This window comes from Polyodon spathula, chromosome 17 (genome assembly GCF_017654505.1).
Source record: "Polyodon spathula isolate WHYD16114869_AA chromosome 17, ASM1765450v1, whole genome shotgun sequence".
Lineage (NCBI taxonomy): Eukaryota > Metazoa > Chordata > Actinopteri > Acipenseriformes > Polyodontidae > Polyodon > Polyodon spathula.
Window position 1 is genome coordinate 7,336,147 of NC_054550.1, and position 12,043 is coordinate 7,348,189.

General features: G+C 36.4%; 2 protein-coding genes across 4 annotated transcripts in view; both read right to left on the minus strand.

The window, feature by feature from the left end:
- Window positions 1-463: 463 nt before the first annotated feature.
- LOC121329569 (ATP-sensitive inward rectifier potassium channel 11-like) lies at window positions 464-3,156 on the minus strand. The gene has a single exon (XM_041275213.1). The coding sequence runs from the start codon at window positions 2,917-2,919 to the stop codon at window positions 1,759-1,761; it is 1,161 nt and encodes a 386-aa protein (XP_041131147.1). The 5' UTR covers window positions 2,920-3,156; the 3' UTR covers window positions 464-1,758.
- Window positions 3,157-5,116: 1,960 nt separating this feature from the next.
- The window catches only part of LOC121330387 (ATP-binding cassette sub-family C member 8-like), a 52,978-nt gene continuing 46,051 nt past the window's right edge, over window positions 5,117-12,043 (minus strand). For all 3 annotated transcript variants that reach the window (XM_041276869.1, XM_041276868.1, XM_041276867.1), the window contains 8 exons: window positions 11,510-11,630; window positions 11,280-11,410; window positions 11,028-11,106; window positions 9,924-10,032; window positions 9,091-9,194; window positions 7,773-7,906; window positions 6,831-6,893; window positions 5,117-5,257 (listed from right to left, as the gene is read on the minus strand). In XM_041276869.1, coding sequence (XP_041132803.1) covers window positions 5,120-5,257; window positions 6,831-6,893; window positions 7,773-7,906; window positions 9,091-9,194; window positions 9,924-10,032; window positions 11,028-11,106; window positions 11,280-11,410; window positions 11,510-11,630 — 879 coding nt within the window. In that variant the 3' untranslated portion in view covers window positions 5,117-5,119. The remainder of the gene's footprint in view (window positions 5,258-6,830; window positions 6,894-7,772; window positions 7,907-9,090; window positions 9,195-9,923; window positions 10,033-11,027; window positions 11,107-11,279; window positions 11,411-11,509; window positions 11,631-12,043) is intronic.

Sequence of the window (12,043 nt, forward strand, 5' to 3'; positions counted from 1 at the left end):
AGCCAATAGTACAGGGATTAAGATACAATAAGGCATAACTGAAATAAAGCATCCCCACTAGATAAAAGAATATGAAAAAATGAAAGACATCTCTCCCCAAGAAACTTTGTGAAAAGTTGATAATTAAGAACAAGTACTGGTATATCAATGTATTTCATCCCAGAAAGTAGAACACTATGATATACTGTACATGCATGTGTGTGTAAATTTTACCACTCCTTAATACTACATACTTCTTTCTGTTTTAACCGACATGTAAAGCGCTTTGAGATACTGAGGTATGAAAGGCGCTGTACAAATAAAATGCATTTAAATTAAGAAGGTCCTTAACAGCTTTTATCACAATTGGTTTACTGTTTTTTCAAGGTGGTGAGCACTGACACTCGAAACATCTTGCTGACATTGTTATGGCAGGTTGTTTTTTTTTTGTGTCCAACTCACTTTAAACATATAATAGTACACATGAGTTAAAACTTTCTTTAATCAAACAAAGACATGGGTAGCATAGGATAGTACTCAAATAGCTTAGCCAGTGAATAGAACAGAGCGAATACTACTGAACTCAAAAAACAATACATTCAGCAGAGGACGTCAAACGTTTGGCAATACAATAGAACGGATCCAATACTGCATATTTTTCTTTCTGAATAGTCTTTTAAATAAGTGTATTTTTGATTTACCAGTTGTATTTTTCTTTTGCATAATGAAACTTTAATTAGATTTTTTTAAAAGTCTGAAAATTTAAATTTCAATGCAATACAGTAAAACAAAAAGTGGAATTGCTCGTTTTATAATAACCAATAACTCAGATCACCACTGATACCTTTGTCACCATTGTATAAAACAATAAACAATAGAATCTACACATTAAAAAAAAACAAAAAAAAAAAAACAATTAACACATTTTCATATTATTTTTGTCATAAAAGCTGAATCGCTTGTTTACCTGAGTAGTACTTTTTTAGTAGTGCAACATGCATATAAAATCGATTTTACAGGTATGACACATTTTAATGTATAAATAATTATAGGACATTTATGAAAGGGTTAAGTCATTTGGACTGCATTAAAACTGTCAATAATAATGAAAAAAAGTTTTCCTACACAAGTCAAAACCATAAAATATTTTGAATAAAAACTGAAAAACGCGTGCGGGATGCAGAGGATACCTATCTCCAGTACTGCATATTATAGGCTACAGAGTTATTAAGTTCTCGCCAACTTGTATTAAATACAGTGCAATACATTGCAGGGGTTACTTACTGTATGTATCCTTTCATGTACAGAAATATGCACTTTAAAATGAAAAATAAATATAAATAGTCATTCAAGATAACATTTCCCGAAAATGTAAAGCATGCTCTCTAACACGTTTGGAGACACACAGCACATGTAAATGTTAAAGGAGAAGTTACATTTTACATTTCTTCTCTACGCTGTTAAGAAAATATGTAAAACTACGACCAGACTGCTGCAACGTGTAACGGTAACACTACAGACTATATTCGCAATGAATGACTGAACATTTACAGAACATATTGGTAACGGACAAGTGTACAGAAATTACCTGTTAGAGCGCTGTATTTTTACTGATTTTAAAAATGGTCTTACAATAAATGTAGAGTGTGTACAGAAATTAATACCAGAAGAATTATAATCTGCCATACCTCATATTTGTGGACGACAATAATGTAGCAAAACATCACCACTGCTAAAAATTATCAATTTTGCGTGTGATTCTTAAATCATTATTTTGTGTTATTGGTTGACATTTCTTTGTTTGAGTCGGATTGTGGCATTGGTTCTTTTTCTCACGAAATCCTGTTGTGTCAAAGAGTCATGGAGTTTTACTTTTAAGAGACTTCCATCTTGGTCAAGACTTTTAGCACTGCAGCTGGGGGTAGCTACTTTCACAGTGTTTCCAAACTTTGAGTAGTCCACCGAGTACCTTCCCTCTTCTTCTGAGACTACAGGTACAAACCTCTGCCCCCAGAGTATCTCCTCAGCTAAGTAAGACGTTCTGGCTTGAGTAGTGATCCCAGTGGTCTCCACAACTCCTTCCAAAATGACAATCACTTCCAGATTTTCATGGTGCAGATCACTGGCTGATATCTCATACAGCGGGCTCTTTTTGTCAATAACGTGGGATATAATAAGAGGAGACACCAAGAAGACGGCATTGGTACCCACTGGGTTCTCCATCTCGATGTCTATCTGGTTAAGGGGCACGACCTCCCCCTCCAAAGTGGTCGTCTTCCTAACTACTTGCATCTTTATGGTCGCGCTGATGATCATACTCTTCCTCAGGTCCCCCACTCGCAGCATGAAACAAAGTTTGCTGTCTCTGATCGCAATTACAGCGTGCTTGCTGAAAATAAGGGTCTCCGCTCGGCGGTGGGCTTGAGCTGTCTTCATAAAAATGCAACCCAACATGATGGCGTTGATAACAAGACCCACGATGTTTTGGACGATGAGGCACAGGATGGCAGCGGGGCATTCCTCTGTGATCATCCTCCCACCAAAGCCTATGGTCACCTGCACCTCGATAGAGAAAAGGAAGGCCGAAGAAAAAGAATGAATGCTCGTCACACACGGGACAAAGCTGTCGCTATTCTGGTCCAGGTCTCCGTGTGCAAAAGCTATAAGCCACCAAATCATACCAAACAGCAGCCAACTGCAAAGATACGACATTGTAAATATTATAAGAGTATAAAGCCATTTTAAATCCACTAGGGTGGTGAAAACATCCTGCAGAAACCGTCCCTGCTCTCGAATATTCGTCTGTGCAACGTTGCAGGTCCCATTCTTCGCCACAAAGCGAGCCTTCCTCTGTTTAGCTCTAAACTTCGGTTGAGAGACATCCTCGGCTAAACGTGTCGGCATAAAATCCTCAGGAATAATCCCTTTTCTGGACAACATAGCGCTCCCATACTATTCAACAGATCCCACGTACATAATAGAAAGTCTCCTGCTTTTTTTTTGTTTTGTCCTCATAAAAACCAAAGTGCTGTATTCCAAAATCTTACGATATGATATGCCGCCACCCCACCCCCTTTGCCAGTGACCCAGAAGCAGCTGACTGCTGCACTTGCTGTCCGATTCTAAAGGTAGGCGCTCAGCTCACACAACATGATCAGCCGCAGGAAAGCCCCCACATACCCCGGAGATAGCTAGTCTTTCACTATCCCACCTGCCCATGCCAATCACGGTACTGTAGGAAGCAACCACAAGCTTTTTGCCGTGGACACTCAAAACACTTTTTTGGGGGGGGGGGGCTTGTTGAAAATATTATAATTAATAAATAATTATTCTGGGAATCCGACTGTGGTCACCAATATTACAAATATGCAGTCCGCAGTTAAATGTGCGAGAATGTGATGCGCCTAATAGCCGCAGCGTAAATGCAGCACACAAGGGAGTAGGATAGGACTCCATTGGGCTGAGTTTGCAAGAACTGCTTTAACTCACTGCAGAAAGTACAGCAGCAGCAGCTAGAAGGCGCTCGATAATGCTCCGCTGACAGCTCTTAGTCTTAAACAAGGAAAATGCTGAAATGTTTTGAAGGCTGAGTCATCGTTTGATTGTTTTTAAAGACTGATCTCAGTAACTTTGCTCGATACTTCCCTTACATATTGATTGTGATTTGTGTACACTTCAGAACAATTATTATTAAAATACATGTCTTTCATTTATGACTTTAAACCATGATAGTGTACATTAGCATCACTTTGCCTAAATTCAATATATATAAAAGAAAGCATGCCGTTTAATGTTATGCTATTGATTTAGATGTATTGATTGAGCTAATAAACAAGTGGAACCTTCTATCTCGACTCAAATGCACATTTGGCAGGTCTTAATAGTTTTCTGCGTGTCTTGGCTATCTATTCCCTGCACGTGTAAGCAGGCGTAAGAAAACCGATCGCAAGTTTCCTCGCAGGGATACGTAACACAACTACAAAATCAGCAGCACCATTTTAAGCGCCACGAGACGTTGGGATTTTTCATGTGTCTCATACAGAGCGCTTGTGACCACTTGGGAGTTCTTAGATATCACTGACATTTTGTGAAGCACTGATATGACTTGTCTCTGAGACAAGTGCTAAGAATAAGAACAGGCTGTCCTTACTGGGAGCACAAATAATCAGTTTGAATCATGTGCACGACTTGTTATCGTTAATAAATAAAAACCTGACAAAATTTCAGCACAATTATATGAGCGAACTATGATGGACCCTGAGAGTTGGGAGTTGTTTAGAAATGTGGTTCAATGCATGAGTGTATCAGTGAATAAAATATTATTGTTATTCCAGTATTATGTGTTTTCTTTCTGCCAAAGCCACAGGAAACACAACCTACTTATAAATTGGGCCTCATCTCAAACTGATTATTTCCTGGGCAAATAATACATAAAAAAACAACAACAATTAAATAAATGAATGGGAAATAATCACTATAATGATCAGCAGGGCATTGTATTTCCCATCTTCTATTCCTGGTATAGCAGACAGCTGTTAATTATAGGCTGTTAATTATTAAATGGGCATTTTAAATCACTGTACAGAGAAACCCTGGCTTTAATGTGACCTGTACCTTAGTCGTGCATGTTTACTAGAAGGCATGCCATTTTCATTCACATTAGAAGCATGTAAAATGACTCAAGTATTGAAATTTGTGTTGCCCAGAAATCACTTAACCTGTTGGTTAGAGGGCTTTGGACACCAAAATTGATGTTTGCCATCATTCTGAGTGATTCTCAATAAGCCATTACCATGATTTAAAATCTTTCTTCTCAACAGCTCTGGCTACCTGGTTTTCACTGCTTCTTATAGCATCCATGTTGCTTGGTGATGTTCCTCATTCCAGAAAAAAAATATGCAAGAACCTTCTGGCCCCACCTGCTCTAAAATCTAATCTAGAGCAGGTTGGCTTCACAGAGTTGTAGGGTCACAGGGAAACGTTGCATAACGAAAAGTACATAACAAATATCCTGGATGAACATGAAAGAAACACTTACATCATAATTGATTTTTATTATTAAAAGAATATTTTTTTTAACATGATTAAAAAACAAATTAATAGTACAATTGCACTTCATAGATGTGCAAATGTTTGTCCATTATTTGTCTGCTTGTACAAAAGAGGCAAAGACACTGTCTTCCCGTTCTAACAGAACCTCAGGCCTGTCGTACTCCAAAATGATCCCTCGTTTCATTACAATAACCAGGTCCGCGTTCAGTATGGTGTGGACACGGTGCTGGAAAACACAAGACAACATCATTGCATCAAACTGTTCCATTTTAATACCCATAAATATACAATGTTTAGATTTTAAACAAAAACGTTTACACAATTACACAAGCTGCGTACCAGTCATCATTTGATGTGCGCGCTCCACAGACCAAATGGTTCAACTTGTTCAACTTGTCATAAAATTGTTTTATTCACTTTTCACAAGAGGTGAAATGGTCTGGATACAGACCAATACTTTTCAGTCCAGGGACCATTATCAGAAATGACTACAAAAATGTTGCACAAGAAGAAAATGGATTGCATTACTACTAATTTATAATATATATTTTTTATACATTTGTGCAACGGAATGTGTAGCACAAACTCAAAGAAAATGATTTATTCATAGCTGTGTGAATGCAATCTGCACTCAAGATTGTTTTTTTCTGTTTCTGAAAAGCTCATTTACAGCAGACCAGTGATGTATCATTTATATAGCTGAGAGTGACCTAAAATCTGTACTGATATTGTCAAGGCACTTGTTCTGAAATCTAGCACAAATCCTCTCTTAAATTAAGTGCACTATAACTGAAATGAAATATAAATATATTGGATATTATACTTGATCTGAGGGTGCAAAATGTCCTGCTATATGAAACACACACTTTTGTGTAGATGACCTGTATTCTGTAATATAGAACATCTGTATCTCCCTGTTGTACACTTCACAATAAAGAGTTATAACAGTATAAAGATCTAACAGTTTTAGTTAAAGTGTTGATAGTAGGTCTATGGTCCATTCTGCAGCATCCTTGGTTTCAGTATACTGTATACAATACATGCAAATGAACACAGGCAGAAGAGATGCATGTAGTTCTTACACCATTAATCTTATGTCGAACCATGCAGCTCTGCTCGTTACAGTTGACTTAATCTGATCCAAAGTGGGTCATATTATGTAAACTTAGTTCAGGAAATGTAGGCACCACTCTGTATTTCTGTTCTTGCAAGAGCTCTTACAGGGCTCTAGATTTCATTGTGATGAAGCCAAGCATTCAATAATTCAGTTAAACTCCATATTCAACATATCATATATACATGAGAATAATATCTGACTGTGAGCTATATGCAGGTTTTCAGGTGTGCAATATTGAAACCATTTTTAATAAATAAATAAATAAATAAATAAAACTAACTTGAGACCTGAAGAATTACAACATGTAAGAAACAGTTTTATAAAAATCCAGGAACACCTAAATTGTTACAAATTGTTACAAAAATATAGTTTTTATCATGGTGTTAATGGAAACGTGAAATTTGTTCTATTTTTTAGATAAAACTACAAGAAATAAGGAGACAAATGTTTTGTGCAGTGTCTCATCAGTGACCTGGTACAGTAGGCATACAAAGCAACTTCAAAAGTTAATACCAGTGTCAATTTATTTTTGACCGCTTCAGACTAAGGACAAGGGGAGATTCAGAGAATGGTGAGTATGGGATCATGTGTACAGCACCCCACATCTGGCAACACTAGAGTACTGGTAGAATGTACACTAGCATAGCACGTCTTGTGGATCTAGATCTTTAGTAGCACTTACTGCTATGGTAACCACAGTCCGATCAGAAAAGGCAGTCATCACAACTTTCTGTAAAATGTTTTCCTAGAAGAAGTAAAACAAGTTATAAAAGTTTTTCCAGGCTGTTTGGATAAGTCAGACTCAGGCGGATTGATAACAGGCATTTCTTGACTAAACTCATTCTCAAGGATATCCGAGTGCAAAACAATAATAGAAATGTGAAATTATTTCAGACATTTGAAATACCGAAGCACAGCTCTGTCCTGAAATTCAGAAGCAGACCGTTGGATTGGAATGTAAGCAAAGACACATTCTAAACTGTTTCTGGTAAACACGTTAATCCACTTATGTTATTACACTTAACAAAAATGTATCCCGCACTGGATATACCCGCACTTGTAGTATAACAACTTGTGTCACTTTGATACAGTTTACTAAAATATTGGCACAATTAACAAATGGTTGCATGTGGCTGAAAAAGCTGCTTCAAGAATTCATAAGGGATTTCTAATAATGTAGAGTGGCAGCTTTCTTTGATTTGACTAATATTTAGAAAGTTTTAAAACTTGCTTAAATCCCTTTAAGTTAAAACAGCTTAAGAACAAATGACCATGCAACAGTAGTAGTAGTCACTCTTAAATATATAAGTAAAACTACATTAGCTTTGTTAACCAATAAAAAAAAAAAAACAAGTTATCACACTGTGCAACACGATTTTCCAACCAACATTCGCTTTAGACCTTTTTTTATGCATTCAGCGTCTTGTCTTGTTGTCTCCCTCTTTCATGCAGTTGCCCTATTTACTGATAAAATGCATGCATTCACTTTTCATGCAAGCTAAGTGTTAGATTTCAGTGGTAACTCAAAGCCTGCTACAGTGCTGAACTGCCTTTTCAGCAGACAGTCCTGTAATTGTGAGCACATCACACCCCAATAAAACCCAAAGGTCTCCCCTGAACTAACCGTGGCCATATCTATAGAAGCAGTGGCTTCATCCATGATCAGAATGCTGCTCTTCCGCACAAATGCTCTAGCCAAGCAGAACAGCTGCCGTTGCCCGAGGCTGAAGTTTTCCCCTCCTTCTGTGACCATTGCATCTGAAACATAATACAATAATTCTTATTGTCACAATAGCTGAAGCTAGAGGAAGTACTTTTGTGAGTGTTGATGGAGGCTGTGCACACTATAAAGGAATGGCCTAGCTTAACTCAGCATCTCAGGAAATGAATACAAGTGGAAGAATGCAGCTTGACATTGATTAAAAAAACACTGAATGAGTGATTTACCTCCAGAGTATTTTTTATTTACTACACAATTGCTGGATTTTTTGATCACACTCTCTTCTTTTCTTCTCTATATTTTACTAACATGTATGTTCTCAGCTGTTTCATTTTCTATTGTGTGTGTTTTCTATCATCCTTTATTGCTGTTAATGCTTAATCATTATTAGCTGTGCTTACTAACTATTTGAGCAAATATATTCCTCAAGACTGTGAGGAATTGAGGTGGGGAAGAATTTTAGTGTTGCGCTGTTTACTATTCATTTCCTGAACCCTAATCTCACTTCAGAAAAATCAACATCGAAGAGTCTTTTAAAAAACTTTAATGATGTAAAATCATACAGAATACATTTATTAGCATATAAAACAGGTATGTAATTAAATATGAGGAAAATTCCGATGATATACTGAGCATCAAAATAAACTTATCAGTTATATTTGAGCATCAAAAGAAACGTATCACTTTTTTATATTTTGATACAATTCACTAGATGTGATTGAAAAATGACAAACTCTGTTTTAGACCAGGTGGAATGACTTTTAATTGTGCTGATTAACAATTGACATCACGAAGATGCTGCAAAATGATCTGTCGATCTTGGGCAGGTGTTGTGACTCTTGGTCTCCCAGTTCATGGTTTCTCATTGACAGAGTGTGTCTAGTTATACCATCTCACTAGGTTTGAATTGCTGGCTGTGAGCACCGAAGACGAGTGATTAAAAAGAAACCAAAAACATTTCGTCAATGTCATTCATTTATATGCCTTATTTTTTTTTTTGAAAATAAATGTGTTATAATAGTGACACATTTCTCTTGATGCTTGGTATATTAAGAATTGCTTTAAAGTCCATCATTTATTGATTAAACATTAAATAGCCTATATAGGAGAGATGGACACCATACAGGGGGCTCCTCGGATTGAGAGGTCTTCAGGGTGAGCTGGCTTGTGCTGTTTGGAACAGATGGAATGAGGTGCTTATTGTACATGTAATATTGCTTACCTAATCCTCCTTGAAGTGTTTTCACCATAGGCTTCAGCTGTGCTATTTCCAGGGCTTCCCATAGCATGCTGTCTGTGCATTTTCCTTCAGGGTCCAAATTAAAGCTAGAGCAAGCATGCCAAGTGTGTTTAAAAGCATTGTACTGTTCAGCCAAGATACATGTAATGGTTAAGAATTGTTATGACTTGTTCAGCAGTTGACTTGTTCAGCAGATACTGTACGTGTTGAAAAGCATGCCAAGTATCAATGGTAATGTACAACTGGCCGAACTACAGGCAAGCTGTGGGAATGAGACGCTAATTCGAGTCCCCTGGGGTAATTCTTATTACTAAGTTGATAAGCATTGAGCCTCCTCCAGGGAGCTTATTTTGGATATCAAAGCTAATAGCTAAACTGGGGGAATAAACTTGAAATCCTTATTGGAAACGAAGATGTCTTACTCTCAGAATATAGCTCTGTGCAACTCAAACACCTCTTACAATGTTATAATGTGGACAAAATATGCTTGTTGTACAGTATGTTACTTTCTTAGGGATTTTGAGAACAGGGGATTGGAATAATTTCTATTAATACTAAAAATATATCTGCCTCACGTGATCTGTAATACTGATAATGATGAACTGTGTAACTTTACAAACCTACTGTGACCTTCTCAAAAATCAATAGGTGTCTAAAGAAACAAGCCCCCTGCCTCTGAAAAAAAAGCACGTCAAATTACAGAGACTTGTTCCTGAGTAATGATGCCTAATAATGCTTTAGACATAGAATGCGAATGACAAAAGGCAGACAAAAATAGAACTCCCACCCTTAAGAATTCAAAAGGAAATACCAACCGAATTGTGCCACTGAACAAGATGGGATCCTGGAGAATAATTGAAAACCTGGATCTAAGTGTTTGTAAAGGCAGTTTGGCAATGTCTATCCCATCAATGATAATCTGTCCTGTTAAAACAAAGCACACCAAACAATCAACACCAAAAACAATGTCTGTTCATAGAAGAAATAAAAAAAAAAAACTAATTGGAATTCTTTAAATGTTTAAAATGTTTTCAAACGACAAAGAAAAATACTTTACTATTTATTTATTAATTATTGCTTTACTGTTTATGGATGAACATCTGTTCATAACAGCATACTGCTGTACCAAAAAAAGTACTTTAATGAACATGAAGAATCCTGAAGTCATACAGTCTTTGTAGACAGAACAATATCAACAACATTTGAGTTCAGATCCATTACTTTTCATTAAAAATAGCTTTTCCTTTAAAACTAAATGTTGACATTTACTGTGCATGACACCCCAGGCACAGATACAACAGCACTTCATTGTAAGATGGATGTTTATTCATTGAATTTTATGTAATTGCAGTATTTGTTTTCAGCATTAATACCTACGATGGATCATTGAGAACCTTAAAAAATATATATTTTGTCGAGATCAGTGTTTTATGCCAAGATAATTTATTTTCTGAGCTCGACATAACGCATTTCTTAATTTCCCCTGCCTTTCATGAGCCACAATGCACATGATAAATTGAAAGAAATCCAACAACATTAAACTTAGTTAATCATTATAGCATGCCTGTAAGTGAGACCCATTTCAGAGTTTTCCATCTCAATCTAAATTATTCTGATAAATGGTATGAATCAATAATTGCTCAACGCCCATGCAAGCACAGTTATACATTTCAAGCTTCATTAACAGATAATTAATCAATGTGCCACAGTTGTTAAATTGAACAGTAAAAACCTGACGGAATGGCTACATTTATTGACAGTACCATAACGAATACGTTTGTGTTTTCAGCTCTTTGAATTAGTGTCCAGATTGTCCATTGTGGGTAAACCAACATGATGTAAGATGACTCATAGCCAGAATATCCAACAGTGTGTACAAATATAGGAGAATATCACACAGCTCATTGTGTAATATTTACCTTCAAACGTGTCAACCATCCTGAAAAAGGCTAATGAAAACGAAGACTTCCCACTTCCTGTTCGCCCACATATTCCAACCTGCCAAGCAAAACAAGCATTGACATGAAGTTCATTTTACAATTGCAATTGGTGTTTTTTTCACTTCAGAATTTCCATTTTGCTGATTCTGATTTGGGGTTATCATGGATAAAGCGTGAACTGTAAATGACTGTGAACATCCACCATGGTAAGGATCTACAGTCACAGCATACCTTTTGTCTTGGGCTGATGTGGGCATTGACGTGTTTTAGGACTGGTTTGAGTGTGCTGTCGTAGCGGACACTCAGGTTCTGGATTTGAATTTCTCCTTGATGGGGCCAGTTGGTTGGAATCTGTGATGGCGCTGCATCAAGAATGAAGTTTAGTTATTTATCAATGAGAGCTGCATTGCAGCTCATTAGTTATTTAGAGGGTAAAGGTGTCAGCTTGGGAAGATACTCACAAAGGAGGCCTTCATAATTTTCAGGTTCTATCTTTAGGAGACCATTAATTCTTTTTACGGCTCCCAGCTGTACCTCCATATCTGCAAGATTGCGCACCATCCAGTTCAAATAATTTGATACCTGTTAAAGGAAACATTGAAGGAAACTAATGACGCTCAGCCAAACATGTGATATGACATGGCAAATCTATTTACTAGAGACACTGCATGGCCCAAGCATCATTTATGCATGCAAGTTAAACATATTGGGAGGGTATTTTTAAAACTATATATTATACATATATAGTAATACAATATATATATATATATATATATATATATATATATATATATATATATATATATATATATATATATATATATATATATATATATAGTATATCTATCGACATCTATGTTGCACGTCAAGATAAATTTACTTTCTGTTTTTGCCCTTTAAAAAAAAAGTTAAAAACGGGACAACTTTTTCCCAATTCCCCAATAGGAACTAGCTTAATTAAAAATTAATAAAAGCATGTATCAAAGTATTTTCTA